Source organism: Halichoeres trimaculatus, unplaced genomic scaffold, assembly GCF_033239565.1.
Source record: "Halichoeres trimaculatus isolate MK-OKI-2021-1 unplaced genomic scaffold, fHalTri1.1 fHalTri1_scaffold_22, whole genome shotgun sequence".
NCBI classification, from domain to species: domain Eukaryota; kingdom Metazoa; phylum Chordata; class Actinopteri; order Labriformes; family Labridae; genus Halichoeres; species Halichoeres trimaculatus.
This window is the reverse complement of record NW_027437200.1, coordinates 9856049-9875375: the sequence shown is the minus strand read 5'-3', so window position 1 is coordinate 9875375 and position 19327 is coordinate 9856049. Positions and strand designations below refer to the sequence as shown.

The 19327-nt window shown below is 40.0% G+C and overlaps 1 protein-coding gene across 8 annotated transcripts in view; it reads left to right on the top strand.

The window, feature by feature from the left end:
• Nucleotides 1-19327, top strand: part of sorcs2 (sortilin-related VPS10 domain containing receptor 2) — a 403210-nt gene that overhangs the window by 346569 nt on the left and 37314 nt on the right. For all 8 annotated transcript variants that reach the window (XM_074699314.1, XM_074699319.1, XM_074699318.1 and 5 more), the window contains exons 8-9: nt 3560-3649; nt 16691-16870. In XM_074699314.1, coding sequence (XP_074555415.1) covers nt 3560-3649; nt 16691-16870 — 270 coding nt within the window. The remainder of the gene's footprint in view (nt 1-3559; nt 3650-16690; nt 16871-19327) is intronic.

The following is a 19327-nucleotide window of genomic DNA, read 5'->3' as shown; positions in this document are numbered from 1 at the left end:
TACAGTGTCTGTCTGCCTTTCTCTCACTCCTTTTCCCCTGACTAGTAAACAAGACGCCACAATACTTCAGCTTCTCTTGGGGCAAAGACTCTCTCCTGACCTGGAGTTGCCAGTCTCTACCAAACTCAGTGAACTGAAATGGTTTGGCCCAATTATGTGTAAGAATACTTTAACATTCCTCATTGTCAGACACTCATTAAACTATCAGAGGCTGAAGCTTTAACTGTTTGACTCAGAGTGGGATAAAAACTCTAAAATATTACACTGCAGCCACCTACAGCCTGCTGCAGGCCCCAGCAGTCCAGTAGAGTGGCCCCAGAAGTCTTTGGACCTTTAAGTTACTTTGACCCCAACATACGTCTGAGAAAGCAAAGGTTTACACACACTGGAAATGTATTAAACAAAAAAATAAACTAGTCCCTTTTATACATCACCTCAAGTCAAATCATGCATTGCTTGTCTTTTAGATTTTTCTTTTGTTACAAAAAAGCACTGGTGAGAGAGAGCTGTCTGCTTTTATGACCCCAAACTTTGAGACTCACTGCCCCAGCTGCTTACTCCCTAAAAACTTGACTTTAGGAGTGGAATCAAAGGCCTTGTCAACATTTTCGTCATTGTTTTGTAACTTTTGTAACAGTTGTAACTGTTGTAACTGTTGTAACTGTTGTGTATGTTTTTATTACCTCCGCCATGGAGGTTATGTTTTTGGGAGAGTTTGTCTGTTTGTTTGTTTGTGAACAACAAAACTCAAAAAGTAACCAACAGATCTTCATGAAATTTTCAGAAAATGTTCAAAATGGGATAAGGAAGAAGTGATTAAACTTTGGAGGTGATCTGGATCACTGTCCGAATCCAGGATTCTTTTAAAGGATTCTTTATCATTGTGAGATAGGGCTGTTTTCACCATATGTGTATATAACTCCACCATAAAAGGTGGGATTGCTTTGCAAAACAATACAAGACAAGGTCACCATAATTTCTGACAGATGTAAAAGTACGATCCATATCTTTCCAATATTCTGGATACTAAGATCCAGAATATGAAATATGTACTGGGTCATCATAATTTTCAACACTGTCAGGAAACAAATTATCATACAAACCTGCAACTAACACCAAATTGTAGCAGACAGTCTGCTGAAAGGGAGTATAACATTAAAGTAGGACTATGCTCTCTGAGTGCTTTTCTAGTTCCTCTTGTTTTCAATAAAATGGATTACTTTTTTTAAGTCTTTAAAAACTTTTCCTGCTTCTTAGTGAAGCTGCATGTTTGAATAGAAGGAGCTGTGAGTCCATGAACCAAATCAGTGGATCCAACAGAAAGAGAGATAATTAATCAGCAGCTATTCTTGTAACTTTAATACATGAACCCAGACGGGGATTTCCAGGATGCTGCAGGTGATGAGGAAACAATCAAAGCCTGTTCTCTGTCCACACATCCGTCCCTCACTGGCTTCCAGAGGGTCAGTCATACTGGGAGCAGTGGGAGGATAATCCCAGAGGATAACGGAGCAGCCTATTGTTTATTAATGAGGATTTAATTCCCCTCATACACATTCCTGTATGCACACACTTACACACATTCATATGCATGCACACATGCACATTCCCACCACACCGGGGATTCCTCTGCGCAGTGCCAGCTCATGTATATTCTGCAGTTATCACATGCAAATGGTATTCAGCTACGGGCCTCCTCACAGCGTACAGAACTGTACTGCATGGCAAGTCAATTACGGACAAGAGAAGATTAATTCAGCACAATGTCCCGAATACAAACTCCTTTACAGTCCAGGATTTGTTATCAGAGCTGGAGAGTTTATCAGCAGGGGAGACGGTAGCTCTATTTATGTGTGCAAACAACTGAGGAGATGGATGGATACACAAATGCACAGATGCTGACTGGTTGCAAAAACAGGCGGGTTTGTGGAAGACCAACTTAAAGCTAAAGCTTTTTATGAGCCACTGGCTTCACCAAGGGCTGTATGACAGTAGACATCCACCTCTACATACAATTAAAAAGCAGTAATTGTGAAGGAGTTTGTCTTATCTCTGTGATGCTCAATCCATGATGGTCAGTGGTAAGAAAACAAAACCTTCAGGAGCATTTCTCTTTGTGCAAAGGATCATTTTGCTGACGTGGTGCAGCCCCAACACAAAAGAGGATCCAGGTTTCTGAAGACCCAGTTTCTCTTTCGAGGCAGCACAGATTTCTGCAGTCAGACTTAAAAATTCTGTTCAGTGTTAGGACTCACACACACAATATTTCCTCAGCCGTTCTTCTTCAGACAACTTTTTTTGAAACTCGATAGCGCTTCCTTCAGGGGATCTTGCTCTTAAAGACGGCTTTCATTGTTTCATCACTTTTTCATCACGGTTCAGCATAAAAAAAGCACCGTGCTCGTCCTCTTTCAATCACAGGCGGGGGGTTGTAATCACAGCTCAATCTGAGCACAGACGATACAGGATCAGATATCCGAGTGAAAGAGGGTAAAAAAAAATACAAGCTCTCACCACAAAGACGGAAATAGAAGCGCTGAATACAAAGTTTTACATCAGATTTTCAAAGCAGCAGCTCTGGAAGTTAAGCGCCGCTCACCTCACAAAAACGGTGACGGGGAGCGTGTTTGAGCAGCCGTCACTCAGGATGTGACACGTTCACGTCTTGTTTAAGTCGCTGTCAGTCAGTGGTGCTGTCTCTGTCACTGAGCTTCCTCTGCCTCAGCTGTCTGACTGTTCTGGTTCAGCTCCCTGGGAGCTCTCTGATCAGCTCTCTCAGCAGGGGGGCCGCATGATTCAGACATTTACCCACAAGGTCCCGCTAAGGGAGGTGAAGGTCTGAGCAGGATGGAGGTGCTTCTTCTTTCCTACATTTACCTTTCAGCAGCGTGTGAGTCAAACAGCAGATGGTGAATGAAGCTCACTACCTGCTGCACGATGATTGAACCATTTCAATAGAAAAGTCTATTTTCTTTCTGCTTTGAGAGGAAAGATGAAAATGTCTTTTTAAAGATTTGGGACACGATTTTTTTGGGTCGTAGTTTCTGCTGAACTTATTTTTTAAACTGAACTTTTTAACAATTTTAGGTCAATATGACTAATAGTAGCACAAGGTTTTGAAATAACTCCAAGTAACAGCTCTGACTTCTCCTCTTTCTTCCTCTGGAGTTTCTCTTTCATCTTTGAGAATCTACCTTGATTTACTTTGGTGTATTTCTGTCCACTTTCATGGCATCAGGCTGAATCATGTATCTATTTAACAGAGCTCCTTTGCATTTGAATGTCCGCCTGCCCTTGCCTGGGCGCCTTGAGGGATATGTTACTAAATGTTGGTGCTAAATGAATGAATATGTCAACAAAATTCCTTGCAGCAATCTGTTATCGACATTTTACCAAGATTACCTCCTGATAAGAAGCAGGGTGTACATGATATATCCTTCCGTCGTACGATAAAAGAAGTGGATCACAGTAGAAACAATAGAATAACTGACAGAATTTATTATTGTTTTGGAAATTTCTTGAGACTGGGTTTTAATTGTGTCTTTTGTTCATCTCTCAGGTCACTACGGGGAATCGCACCAAGCATTTTGTTTCCTATCGGCGCAACGAGTTCGTCCAGATGAGGTTTCCCAAGTACGCCCTGCCAAAGGTCAGTGTTTGATAACCGTCTGTGTCTCTTTAAGATCTACATGAAGCAAGTGGGGATGTGGAGTGAGCAGGCCATTATGTAAGTTATAATCCAGACAAAAAGAGATCCAATCAAAGGCTGTCCCCTTTACCTGGTCACCTGCCGAAGCTCCAAACAAACCAACACAAACACAGTCAAAGATTATTTCATTGATTTTATACGATTCAGCTGAAAAGCTGACCCAAAAATTCCCAGGTTGATATCTCTCATAGATTTTCCTCTGCACATGAATTAATACATGTACACAAGCACGGTGGATCTACAAGGCCTCAAACTGTCTTTGTTTGGTGCTGCAAATGTGGAAATGCTGCAACTTTAAAAACATGTGCAAAAGTTCAAAGCAAACACAATGATGAAAGGTTGCACTTCAAATGAAGAGACGAGTTACAACCCTGAGGTGATAGATTTATATGTTCTGCTTTCCAAGTGAAAAAAAAATGTGAACAAAGAAAAAGTTGTCCTCTCTGAGGTAAGAGGTGATGAATGTTTCAAACATGTTTTTCTGTAATCCATGAAAACAGGTGAAAACAGTTTAAGCTGGTGCAATGAGTGTCACAACAACAAAAACAACTCTTGACATGTTTTCCACAGACCAAAAGAAAAAGAAGTTGTGAAAATCAGTCCAACAAAACTTTTCCCAACAAAACATTTTTTTTTTTGTCTCATTCTGAAATCTGTAAAGTCAGACTCGGGGCCAAGGTTTTAATAGTTAACTAAAACAAGACTAAAAACCAAAACTAAAATTTTAAATACATTGCAGTTAACTCAAACTAATAAAAACTAGAAAAGAAAACAAAAACGATAAGTAAACTAAAACTGTATCTTGTGTTCACAAAACTAACTGAAACTAATTAAAATTATGGACAAAATGTCTTTAGTTATAGTTTTTGACAAAATTAATAGCCTTTAGGATTTAAATTAATCCGACACATTTTTCCAACCAATTTTATGACAGTTTTCGTCAGTTGTCAGTGCCGTATGGCACCATCATAGTGACGTACTGGGACGTGCTTGTTTCCTGCACTGACTGGCTGTGCCCTGTGCTGTGACAAAATGAAGTGGAGCAATGAATCAGAGCATCTGTAATAGTTTAATTTCATGTGAGTCTGACTTAGATTGTATTTGAGTCTGCCTTCATTGTTACAGAGTCCAAGTTTCTAATTATTAAAGCTCATATTATTTTTTTTAAATCAGATTTATGTTTATATTATTTTTATTTAATTTATCTTTATATTTTTTATATTAAGTTTATATTATTTTCTTATGTTTAAGGCAGCAGACAAGAGTTCAGTATCAGCATTGACTGAGCAGTGAGCACTATCTTGGACTTGAAAATAAACAGTATTACAAAATATTTACTCTGACCTTTTTGAGTCCTGCACCAGGTAATGAAGTATGAAAAAACTAAACTGAAACTAAAATAAAACTAAACTAAAACCAAGCCTTGTTGCAAAAATCAAAACTAAATAAAAACTAGAATGCCCACTCCAAAACTAATTAAAACTAAACTGTGATGGAAAATAAAATGTCAAAACTAACTAAAACTTAACTATAATGACAAATCCAACACTATTTTAACCTTGCTCAGGGCGCAGATCCCTGCAGCAGGTGACTCAAGTTCAAATCCAGCCTGTGGCCTGTTTTAATCCCTACTCTCTCCTCCTCTCCTTCTCTAACCACTGTCCTCTCCTTTCTTATCAAAGGCACAAAATGCTCAAAAAATAATTTGAAAAACAAACAAAAACAAAGTTAGACTCAAACTGAAAGAATGGATTTGCAGATTTTACTAGTACTATTTTAAAACTTTGAACGCTGTTCTTCTTCGTTGGTTTCACAAATGAGCGCAGCCCTGTACCCAAAACCCATGCAGACCTGATCAGCAAATCCCCCATAAAATATTCAGCACACATCATCGATCTACACCCTTCCCTGTGTCGATGACGAGCTCAGGCGATGAATGTGGAACCTTCACTGTCAGCATGTGATGCACAGGGGGCCGTTTGAGCGCGACACCCACCTGATCGCTATTGACCTCCTGTGATCGAACAAAGAGTCCGGGGAGAGGTGCTCATGTATTTTTCAGGCCTAAACTATGAAAAGCTTTCAGACAATCACTGACATCGATGCTCTGTCACACACACACACACACACACACACACACACACACACACACACACACACACACACTCACACACGCACTCACTTCAGGAAATGTATAGGATTACTCTTATTCGACTGTGGCTCACCACTTAGAGATCTTACGCCTCAATTGCTCGACTACTTCAGCTACAGCCCTCTGTGATCCTCAAGGAAGGTGAACGGGATTGAATTACCCACAGACACACACACACACTCATAAATACACTCACACACTCTTTCTCTCTGCCCAACAAATCGAGACGACTGGGATCAATCTGATTAGGTGTGGCAGGAAGAAAGGTGGCGGATAAATGAGTGTGTGTATGCGTGTGTGTGTGTGTGTTTAGTTAAAGTACGCCCTAGTTGCTCCCTCCCCGTCTCCCTCTTGTCTCCCTCCCTCTCTACACGTGTCATCTTACTTGGGTGAGCAGATAGGTCACACGCCGCGATGCTTTTAGGTCGAGGGACACAGAGGAGGAGGAGGAGGAGGAGGAGGAGGAAGAGGAAGGATGGAGTGAGCAACGGAGAGGAGGGTAAAGTGTGTGTGAGGGTGAAAGAAGGAGCCCAAGCGATGTTTTTCCGCTGTGAATAATTGAAAGGCTGGAGGATGAAAAATGCAGAGGCCATCAGAGAGAGCCGTTTGGCTCGCTCCTGTGAGACCTGACCCGAGTCATGGATTAACCACACACACACACACGCAACCCATGTGCAAACACATGCATACAACTTGCTGAGGTGTGAAATCACAGGTAATAACTGTCCCGTCTTGCTCGGCGTCTGTTCCGTCTCCAGCTGACTCCAGGCATCCCTCCTTCAGGCAAAGTTTGCATCTCTGGTCACTTAAGACTGAAGTGAAGTTATTTGTGCTTGTTTTGAACACAACATTAGGAATTAAAAGCAGTCAAACAAGTCTTATCTTTGAAGAACATCTTTCAGATTTCAGCAGCAGACAGATGAAGTGTTGACTCAGCTTTTGATGATAAAAAAAGGGTCTGCCAACATGTCGTCTAACTATCCTCCAAACTGCAGCAGTGAGGTCTGATGAACAGGGATGATCTCATGGCTATAATTAAAACACCTGTCAGTGCAACAAAACCTGATACCAAGTACTTTCTCTGGCGTTTCAGCAGAAGGTCTGTCAGTTCAGAAAGTGTTGTTTGGGGGCTGTCAGACCACCATGACAAAGAGGCAGCTGGTGAGCAGGTCAGTGCTATTTACCCTCCATGATGGTCATAAGCTCTGAAAGAGATCATAAATGTATGCGGCTGAAAGGAGTTTTTCTGAAGGACGTCTCAGCCTTAGTGACAGAGAGGGTCAGGTCATCAGGAACAGAGATTCTGCTGCTACAGGACACCCATCAGTCCCGATATGAGCTAGCTAGCTAGCTAGCTAGATAGATAGATAGATAGATAGATAGATAGATAGATAGATAGATAGATAGATAGATAGATAGATAGATAGATAGATATCTCTGTATTTGTCATTGCAACAAGTACAACAAAATTGCAGTTATATCCCTTTCAAGACATATAAGAAGACAAACTGAGACAAGGGAAGACAGGAATGGGATAAACAAAGGAGCCAGCTGCCTAGCGCTCCTTAGATAAGAAAAAACAATAACAAATCATCATCTTAATCTTCTAAACTGCTAAGTTAGAAAAAAACTCACCCCCTGTATGTTGTGTACCCATGGTAAAATCAATTATTTGATTGACCCAGATGGGAGATGTTTTTTTAAACAAGGCTGCAAATTTTTATTTTTTTTTTCTGCTGTGAAAACAGCTTTTTTGGCTTGGTGACTCTCAGTACTTCTGGAGCCAGCCTCAAGCGGACACTCAGCAGGTTTTAGCACCTCCATATGTCTCATATTTTTAGACTGGAGGTCCCCGCTTGGTTCCACCACATCCCAAAGGTTCTGTATTGGATTGAGAACCTTTTGACATGAAGCACTGTCCTGGTTCATGTACACTGTGGTCATTAAGGGATGGACATTTTCTTTTATTATTATTATTATTATTATTATTATTATTATTATTATTATTATTATTATTACTATATTATTATTATTATTATTATTATTATTATTATTATTATTATTATTATTATTATTATATTATTGTTATTATTTTCCCAACACAAGGAGGTTACACAGAGTCTTAACTGAATGTGATTATAGGAAATACAAAATGCAAACATCAACTTTTTCAGATTACAGTGTAAACACAAGGAGTCACGTAAAGGCAGTATATTTAACATGTATATGGGGTAAAAAACTATATTCATCCTTACTGTAAGCAGAGGATGAAATTAACTAATAATAATTAGTATAAGTACATTTTATATTAAATCAGAGAATTTTAAGTATTTGATAAACAAGTCGGATATTTTCATAGCTTTGTTGTTAGATGATGTCGTTAATGTATTGAAGTATTGTTTGAGTTCATTTTCAAAGTATTTTCCATTTGTTTTTTTCTTTGCCCATTTGAAATGATAAGGTACCGTTGCCTGGTACCTGGCAATCAGTACCAGTACTCCACGGTACTAATTTTCGGTACTTTTTTGTGTTAATGTGGTAAAAAATAACAATTTAGTTAATAATAGAATATGAACATTTTTCAATTTAACATATTTTTTCTTCAGTATATGACCTTGCAATGCTGGTACCCATCTCTTGTCCAGCATGATGATAGCAAACAAAAGGGGAGCTCATAAAGGGATGGACATGGTCAGCAACAATACTCAGGTAGGCTGTTTACTGTAAACCATGCTCAGTTGGTACTAAGGGGCCCAAAGTGAGCCAAGAAAATGTCCCCCACACCATTACACCAGCAGCAGTCTGAACTGTCGATGCAAGGCAGGATGGATCCATGTTTTCATGTTGTTGATGCCAAATTCTGACCCTACCATCTGAACGTGGAGCAGAAATCCAGACTCATCAGACCAGGCAATGTTTTTCAGTCCTCTGCGGTCAAGTTTTGGTTGGACAGTGTGCTTCAGTTTCCTGTTCTTAGCTGACAGGAGTGTCATCCGGTGTGGCTTTCTCCTGCTGTAGTCTGTCTGCTTCTAACCAGTCCGTCCATTCTCCTCTGACCTCTGGCATCAACCATTCATTTTGTCCCAGGGAGCAGGTGTAGCTAATAAAATACACGATGAGTCCAAGCTCAGTTAGAATATGTAACAACAAAACATGAAGACATGTTGTGTAAAACTTGCACACTGAAGTAAAATCTGACAGAGGATTTGACATTAAAACAGTTCCTAAATTTGTTTCTAACAACCAAGAAAATCAATGCTTCCACCAGAGAGAGTGTTTCAGGGAGTCTGATGGAGCCAGAGTCCAGCAGGGCTTCTTTTTTTAAAGGAGTAATGTGTGGTCGACTGTATCAAAGAGTCCTTTTGACAGGATTTAGTGTGAATAATGTCCGAGGGGCATGATGAGGATTTCATGATTAATGGGATCTGTTAGAGTGTGAAAAGAAATGAGCTTCACTCTGCTGAGTGAGGCTGAGCACACTGAAGAGGCTTTTTAAGTCACAGCTGACTGCTGGAGGAAATCTAGCATCAGATGTCGTCTGTCCTTTAAACGAAATAAGGAAAAGGTTTCTCATAGCGTTATGCGCGAGTTTGAGTTTCAGGAGGAGTGGATCAGGATGGAGTGTCCATACAGACAGATTCGGGGATTTCTACAACATATGAATATGTAGAGGTTTGACGATCTGCCCAAGGATGTTGTAGACTTAAATTTAATTGGTGATGTGAAGAAATATAATTTATAGTTAGAGACAGGCAGAGAAAACAAAGAAAAAATATCTTAAAACTTCACTATCACGCCACTATTAGTGTTTGTAAAGATAAAAAGATGAATTCTGTACTGTTATACAAAGCCAGTCTCTGTTGAAGTTCACTGAATATCTTCTTCCACTTCTCAGCACTTTTGATAATATTATTAAAAAAAAGAAAATCTATTATAGGGAAACACAAGAGGTTTAACAACATACATTAAAGAGATCCAACATCTGTTTCATCTTCTGGCTTCACGCCTGCATTGATTCACCTTCACCCTCCTCTCCTGTGTCTCCTCCTCTTCCTCTCTGACACACAGAGTGTGTGTTCGAGGCCGTGTATACATTACACCTCCCTCTTTCACTCATTCTTGTGGCTCTTCAGAAACATCTCACATTCTTTTGGAGGAGCATGGAGAGTCTCTGCACAAAGACAGCGCCGTCTTTTCTCTGTCTGTACCTTCCTCGTGTTATTGAAACCACACTGGGTTCAGTTAAGGGGAAATCTGAGAAGCAGAGAGTGGGATGTTATTGCTTCCAGTGGCTCATGCAGCTTCAGGATCTGTGATGTTTTACTCCTTATCTGCTGGGGTAGCTCTGCTGGTCCTGACAGAGACGGATGGAGAGTGTTTTTTCCAGAGTGCACTTAGTGATGCAGCAACAATAGGAGGGACGCTGGTGGCTACTAACTCATGTCTGGACTTTGGCTCAAAGGTTTGTTTCAATGCTCGAGAAGGTGGCACTCTGTCAACACATGCACCAAATGAAGACTTCCTTGCATAACTTTTCTTTTTGCCATAAAGATGTTAAATTTAGCTTCTTTGGTGATGCTCATAGAAGAAAACACCAGACCTCTGCCAGCCAACTAATGAGCAACTCAATCATTTCACCTGCCGAGTCATCATTGAGTGTTTGAGCTCAAGTCAGATCAGAAGTTCTGCAAACCAGGGCCCAACTTGGTTTGGACTAAGGCTGTCACGATATCAGAGATAGTACCACAATATTATAACTGACAGTTTTCATTTAGCAAAATACTCTGAACATGAGCCCAGGGAGGTGAAGAGAAAGGCTGTGACCACAAGTGTAAAAAAAAGAACAACACTGATGATAAATGATAAAAAAGTTGACCACTCAAACTGATAACAATAAGCTAAATAAACCCAAACCACAGCTGGTGTAGGGATAGAGAGGTTGTATATCAGAGGACAGACACCCCAAGAATTCCTCAACGTGGTTTCTCCGTCAGTTTGTATTCCCTTCCTTTCATAATCACCATGGTTTCACATTCCCCCCGTAGACTCGGGAGTCTGTAAACACCTCATCCTCTGGTTCAAAATCAAAAGCACGTCCAAACTGGAGAGCAAACTCCTTTGAACTCCAGGTAGAATATGTTGTTTTTCTCTGTCATCTCCTCTGATGATCTCTGCTGCAGCAAGTCATCCCAGACTTCAGTGGGGACCTTCCAATAGCCTGCCAACAAAGGGGCTGAAAACACTCAAGTTCCAGCTCAGATCCAGCAGGTCAGAGTCTGTTGAGGATTCATTGAGAGTGGATTCATTTTGTGAACTGCAGAGCAGCCTGCAGAGGTCCAGGGGCCTGCAGGAGCTAACCTTTGACCCTTGGACAAGTTTAGCCTAGCCATGTACTTGAGATGACTCTTCATTTCGCCAGGATTGAAAGATTTAGTGCCCACAGCTGTCTTGACCAAGGTCTGCTCGGTTACAGCAAAACAACCTAGAGACACAAAGTTCGTTTGCCATACAAGGATAGCTTGCATGCATTTAGGGACGCCCCAGTAGTATAAAGGAGGCTAGGACATCAGGTTTAGAGAGAGGAGTGGAGGGTTTTGTCCGTGTGCCATCATTGTGTCAACTTCAAATAAAGATGTTGGACTGAAGCTGCCATTGGATCTCCTCTTCTTCATCGAACTCCGTCTCTTCTTCATGCCAGTATTAGGAAAGTGGCCCACAAATTTATTACACAGTCAGATCAAGAGGACCAGGAGTGAACCTCACTCTAGGAAAGACACATCAAGTCCTCCAAATTAGATACGTAACACGTCTATTTTTTTGTTAAATGCTGGAGCTGAACAGGAAGTCGGGCACCAAAACAGTCCCAACTTTTTATTATTCAAGTATCAAACAGGTCACCTGGACTTTTTTTGTCCTTGAAAGACTCAGAAATCACGCCAGAAAGCTCATCCTCTCTTCTTTTAGGAAGTTTGATTTTTTTTCTACTTGTCCAAATAGTTGAAGAGTTATAGTAATGAGAATAGCTTACATCAACTATTGCCTGTGACTGGATTATTGTTGAACGTGGATTCATATGGGGCACTGTTATGCCCCAGATATCACCATAAAACTTGTATTTTGTCTTCAAGGGCCGTTTGAATTTTCTCACTAGTCCAAATACTTGAGGAGTCACAGTAATTGAAAAAGCTATTTTAAAACTGGAGCGATGATGGTTTTTAAAGTGTTATGTGTAACTTTCAAAATTAAACATCTGTGTTGATGCCAGTTACACGATTCTAGCTCTTAGTGTTTTGGGGAGAGTTCATCTGTTTGTGAATAACATGACTCAAAAAGTAACAGACGGATCTTGATGAAATTTTCAGAAAATGTTCAAAATGGGATAAGGAAGAAGTGATTAAATTTTGGAGGTGATCCAGGGCACCATCCGGATCCAGGATTTTTTTTAAAGGATTCTTTATCATTGTGAGATAGGGCCGTTTTCACCATATGTGTATATAACTCCACAATAAATGGTTGGAGTGCTTTGCAAAACAATACAAGACAAGGTCACCATAATTTCTGACAGATGCAAAAGTACGATCCAGATCCTGGAAATATTCTGGATACTAAGATCCTGAATAAGAAATATGTACTGTCATCATAATTTTCAACACTGTTAGGTAACAAATTATCGTACAAACCTGCAACTAACACCAAATTGTAGCAGACAGTCTGCTGAAAGGGAGTATAACATTAAAGTAGGACTAATGTGTTGCGTGACAATCACAGTATGCTTGGCGGAGGTCTGCGCTTTCTGAGTGCTTTTCTAGTGTCTTCCTAAGTTCAACAGAGACTTCTGATCAAAGTTTTTGTTCTCTAAAAGTAACTGGACTGCAGTTTGTTCCAACCCTTTAAACTTCTTTTGCCATCCCAGCACCACCACTTGTTTCTGCTTGTTCAACACATTGGTTCAAAGTTTTAAAAGTTCCTACAATTCCTTATCGATTCCAGCCTCCAGTTAGCAGACTCTGATGTTCACTTTGAAGACTCTTTGCTCTTTGACGAACTGTCTCCGTCCCAGCACAGATTCAGACTACCACACAGTACACACCGAACTGTAGCTGCTGTAAATCCATCCAGCTCAGTTTGTGTCCTCATACGTTGGATCAGTGAGCACACAGAAAAGCTCCTTTCAGCTGCCATTCATCATAATCCTGTTCAGAGCTGGATTCAGATATTTCTAAGAGAGTGGAGGAATATTTAAAAGTGGCTGAGCTTCTGCGTCTGAGCAAAAAAAAAAAAAAGTAAAGAATCAGAGCAGGAGTCGGAGAGGAGCTGTGTAGAAGATGCCAGAGAAAGAGAAATGTACAGAGAAATAAATGAAAGTGTGGAAAAGATAAAAGGTTACAAACTTAATGGAAAAATACATTTTTGTGTTTACGTCCTTAGATATAAACCATATTCAATGATTTGCTTCCAGCTCTGCACTGACTGCAGATCCTTTGACCATGAACTCTTATCTCAGCCTCAGTTTTTACTTATGTTGAGGAAACATGAGTTCGAGCTTATGAATGTGGAGGTGAACTATGCATTGAAGCACTTATTCATACACTTTCTGTGTGTTCAGGTGTGTGTTTGCATCTCTGGCACGTCTTCTGTTCTGTAGGGTTGTGTTTACTCACCTGCAGCCCAACTAAATGGCAGCAGGAGTGAACATTTGCACATTTCGCTTCACAGCTAACTTTTTAAGACTGCTGCCTATGACAAAGTGTCAGCTGTAAACTGTGTGGTGCAGTGTGTTAATGGAGGAAAGAGACAGAGTAGGAGGAAGTAAAGGAAGAGGGTGAGCATATAGGGTGTACTTTTGTTATGCTGTCACTGCTGCACATTTATTCTCTCATTGACGGTCAGGTTTTATGTTGGTAGAGGGGTGAAATGAAGTAAGGAATAAATAAATAATATGTATGCAGGATTTTATGCTTTGTCTTTTAAATGGACTCTTGGTTGTTCGCAAAATGGTCCCAAAATGCCGTAGTAGCCTATCTTGACTCGATTTGCAGCTAAAAAAAATCTTTTTTCTCTCTCTGGTATTTAAGAAAACCCTTATTTCAGCCTCTGTCTAAGACTTTCGATTTAGAATAGAATAGAATAGAATAGAATAGAATAGAATAGAATAGAATAGAATAGAATGAATATGAATAGCATGATGCTACTCTGCCCTCTGGTATTCCCTCTGTTGCTGGGTTAGCACAGCTAGCTCGTCCATCTTATTGGAGATAGATCTTACTTTCCTAATCACGACAGGATGGAAGGACAGGTCCATGTCGTCACTTCTTAGCTCACACCTGAGAACCAGTGCGACGTCCTCACCTCCTTCTCCTCACTTTGTGGGAAGACATCAGGCCTTACACCAGTTAGCACTGACATGCTACAGGCTGCTAACAGCTGAATTCACATGTAAACAATGCAGCCATGGTTACATGTAGGATCTCTAGACAAACACAGGAGAAAAAGTAGTAAAAATATCACTAAAGCCACAAAAAGTTTGGTGTCCATGACCAACAAATGAGCCACACAAAGAAATGATCCACTCCAAATGCTAAGATTATGAAAGAGACACAAAAGAATTACAAGAAATGGACAGAGGAGAGAGCTGCTGCAAAAGGTAGCCATAGCCAACAGGGCGACGACTAACAACATGACCATAGCCAGTAGCTGCTGTCTCTTTAAGGCTCCCTGCTCCACAAACCCCCTTCACTCTGATTGGCCAGCGCTCTGAAAGCCTGTTAAGGGTGCAGACTTTGGTGTTTGAGGCCCATCCCTCCAATGTCATAAACCAGTTAGGAAGTGCCCATGAGATGACCTTGTGATTTCAGAAAGTCTTGTGAAGAATATCTTGTGCTATTTTCAGAACAGGGTGCTTTGATCAGTTTACAAACAGTTTCAGCGATTTCTGTGACATATGAACATATAGAGGTTTGAAAATCTTCACACATTTAGTCTGAACATCCAGCATTGGTGCTTTATATCCATGTTTACCAGACAGGAAAGCACAAAAGTTTCTCTTCAACTTCAAACTAAAACTAAAAGTCAGAGGTAAAAAGAAGCATACTTATGATTTCCTTTGAAAAACCTGAACTTTCTTTCTCACTTCTCCCTGCACCTTCAACCTGAAAGAAAGCCTGAAGTCAAACTAAATGTCTTCCAAACTGGACACGAGACAGACCAGCCACCTGACCCGAGCCTTTATCACCCACACCCACTGGATGACAGTTTGTCCCGTACATATTCTCCAGTGGATTCAGAGTGAGCTGACGGCCACAGCCTCGTTCCTTTTAACTGGTAGCATAATTGTCCTCCTGGCAGCAGCTCCGCAGCTTGCTGGCTGACTCAGAAACATTTATGAATATGAAAATCAGCGCACACTTTTCCATCCTGCTCTGACTCTGAGCTACGACCATAAATCTGAGCATAATCGAGCTCCAGTGTTTTTTCTCTGTGAGATGGCAGCGCGTCAATGATGAGAGACACACCTTCTCGGGCACTTTCCCCCTGCGCTCTGATGGCTTTATCTCCAAATGTTATGTTAATGTAATCACTAACACTAAGAAAGTGCTGAGTCCTTCTCTGCGCCGCTGTTACAGTCTTTCAGGAGTGATGAAGCCATTTGCATCAGAGGCTCACAGGCTTTGACAAGAAGCGCTAACAAGTTTCCTAAGCTGCCAAAAACAGTTTTTGGAGGGATTAAGTGTCCCCTTATCTCCTGCCGTATGTTTCTGTAGTTCTGTATTACTGGTTTTATCAGATATTGCTCTCTGGCCTCACAACACGTCAAACACTTCTGCTGCTGTCTGCTCTATCTGCTCTCTGATAGCGTGTTTATTTCCTCCTATACCTCTGTCTTCCTTCATCTCGCAGCTTGTTTTCCTTTTTATTCTTTCTTCCTGTTTTCATCATTCATACGCTAAAGGTCTTCTTCTTCATTCTGCCTTCCTTATTTTTATACAGTTTAATTCTCTTCACCTCAGACAACTCCCAAGATAAACAGTTTGTTTCGAGCTGCTGGTAAAAAGTAACTTGAAAACACAGCCGCACACAGACGGCAGTCGGTTCTAATAGAGTAGCATGAAACAACATCCAAAAGAGAAGCTTAAAAGTATATTTCTTGTGACATTCTGACTATATTTTCATTATTTGACAACTCTTTTTATACAGATTAATTACTTTTAACATTGCAATTTATGTCTCATTGCTTCGACTTTCATTTTCTTGTGACATTAAAACTTATTTTATCACTTTAAATTTTATCACGTTCCACTTATTTTTTTCTTGTTATATTAAGACTTTAATCTCATTTTTTCCCCTAATCCCACATCATAAAAAATATAAAAAGTCAATCCAGAATAAATTAAACACCTGTGTGGCTCTCAGAAGTCTGCAGAAAGAAACATTTTGAAATCTCTAACCACGCATGAGACGAGTCCGGAGAAAACTGCTGGGTTTTCATCTCCCTGAAGGATCTGCTGGTTACAAAAAGAGTTTATATTTTATAGTTTCACTATAAAATCCTGGGTCAGATTTTGATAATATTGGTAAGATTGTTTCTGTCTTTCACAGAAGATTACAGGCGGGCCTGAAAAGAAGTTAGTTTCTGGAAGAGATGAATCCCCAGGAACTAAACTCTTCTTTTCAATTATCGCTTTTTCTTGTATTGACCCAAAGTGAATATGAAATCTTCTCCCTCCTGCCTCCACTGTTTCATTCCAAAAGTCATTGATTTGGAAATATTGACTGTCCTCTTTTGTCTGCCTTTTTTCTTCATCCCTGCACCCCTCCTTATCTCACCCCAGGATGTTCAAATCGTGAGCACAGACGAGAACCAGGTCTTCCTTGCCCTCCAGGAGTGGTACCAGTCAGACACGTACAACCTGTATCAGTCGGACCCTCAGGGAGTCTACTACTCCATCGTCCTGGAAAACGTCCGCAGCACCAAACAGCCGGAGGAGAATGTCCTCATCGACATACTCGAGGTGAGATGAAGTGAAGGATGGAGTATCCTGAAAATGAAGCTTGTGAGTTAGAAGGCTTTAAGAGGAGGGAGAAGGGAATGCACAGCAAAAAACTGAGATCTAAGCAAGACCTAAGACATTTTCCTGGTATCCTTTTCCCAAGAACATGGAGATCTGAGGGAGAGTTTTCCTCCATCTAAACCAGGGGTCTGCAACCTTTACTTTCACAGGAGCCATTTAGACTCAGCTCACCTGGATTAAAGTCATTAATGAGCCACAGAGTCTATTTTATCTTCACAATGAAGAAAATATAAAGCATAAAATTCTAAACAAAGTTAAAATCTAGTAAATAATTTTCTGAACAAGAAGTTTTACTTTCATTCATGACATTTTACATGTGATGTCTTGTTTTTTTTTTTTGTTTTTTTTTTTTTTTAATAAATTTGCCAAAATAATAATAATAATAAATGCAATTTTAAAAAAGGATAAAGTTAATACAAAAAACTGCAGGATTTACAAAATTGAAAAAAAAAAATACATTTTTGTATTAAAAAATGCAACTTCAAGAAAAAAATGAAATTTCAAAGAAAAAAAAATGAATAAAAAAATGGGTTTTTTAAAATGTGACTTTGAAAAAGTTTGAAAAATTTCTTAAAAATTCAAAATTTCAAAATATTGCAAAAATTCCCAAAAAAAGGAAATTTGCAAAAAAAATTAAATAAATTTTAAAGGGGAGCCTGAATTTGATAACATTTTATCACTTATTTGTTGTTATTTGCTAATGTCTTGTCACATATCAAGCTTGTTTATTAAGCAGGCACTTTGCCAGTTAAAAAAATCCATCCACACAGAATTTTAATCTGTATTTTCTTCCAGATTTGTTTTTTTTGTAGATTTAGTTAGCTTCTCAGGGCTGTAAAACTTGAGGTTAGCCACAGGTGCATGGAAAGTTGGTGGGCTGTTGATGTTGTAGGAGGTGAAGTAGAGCGTGGCAGGCTTTATTGACAGATGGGATGAAGATTTAGTTCAACAAAATGTTAAACCAGGACTTTATATTGTGTCAGTGTCTTTAATCATAGATACCCTCTGTAAGAAAAATAAAAAATCTATATCTTAATAATATTTTTTTAAAGCTACAAGGAGCCACTGTAAAGGAGTCAAAGGGCCACGTGAAGCTCCAGAGCCGCAGGTTGAAGACCCTTGATCTAAACAGATTAAACATCAGGCTACTTTATCTATCACAGTTGCCCATTTCTCTGAGTATCAGCATTTCAAGAGAAATGGGCGCACACAACATGAAACAAGAGGAAGAGAAAGCAGAGAGGAAGAGTTGGAGGAAAAAAAGGAGGCGTTGGTTTATGGAGGCAGAGGCTGTCACTGCAGAACTCATTTCCACCACCTCCTCTCCTCTTTCATCCCTCGCTCTGGGCTGGTCGTTGTCACAAGCTGGAGATAGAGATGGAAAACATGTAGGGACGGAGAAAGTCTTTGGGCAGGAAGAATCATAACACTGTGAAGAAGAGGAGACAGATTTGAGGGGAATGAGGAGTCCAAAGATGGTACAAGCAGACCTCTGTGCTTTGATTTAACAGTCACCTTATTCCTCTCTACAAACAGCAGAGCTACATTATAGACAGCATGAAGTGCTGGGGGAGTCTGTGGATGGAGACACATTTGACATGTCTGTGCCGTCTGCATTGTCTTCAGTTTAATGTTTCAGCCTCAGAGCCTGAAGCGACCACACTCACCACCACGCAAAGCTATATATATGTATTGATTTCAGTGAATTAAACTTTTACAGCCCTGTAGTTTGTGTGTCAGTGGGTCTCCCTCGGCCTAGTAAAGAACACAACATGGATGACAGTTAAAGATGTGCTTCCCTATGTTTGCCTTCACTCTCTGAATCTTTCTGTCAAATAGAAAATGTCAGGGTGCTGTTAGCAGATCACAGTGAGTGGGTGAATTTCAAAGTGAAATGTTTTGTTTCAGTTTATTTTCAGGCTTTAGAGAAGGAGGATCTTTGATGCTTTATTTAGCCTCTTCTGCCTTCCTCTAAGCAGCAGCCTCCAGTGATGAAAAGAGAAGAAATTGTAGTTCTCAAAGCAACCACTAGGGGCGGGCTCCAAAAGCATTCATGTTGAAATACACATTTCTACAGCAATAAAACATGTTAAGCAAATTACATTCAGGTACAACATCCCCTGTAGATATCTTTTTCATTCATATTAAAATCAGTGATTGAGAAGTCTTACAAAGCACTTTTCTAAATACTGCTTTGAAAATGTGCAGACAGATTGTGCAAGATGGGTACAGATAAACAGAAAGATATCACAAAGGTAAGGAAGGTGTGGATGTCCTGTGCTATAGAATTTTGTCAAGTTATGTTTCAAACTGATAGTTCAATAAGCAAAGTGAGTGGGAGTTGATTTGTGGAGGGAAAGAGTTCAGAGAGTTGAGCAAACAATGGCAAAAGCAAGA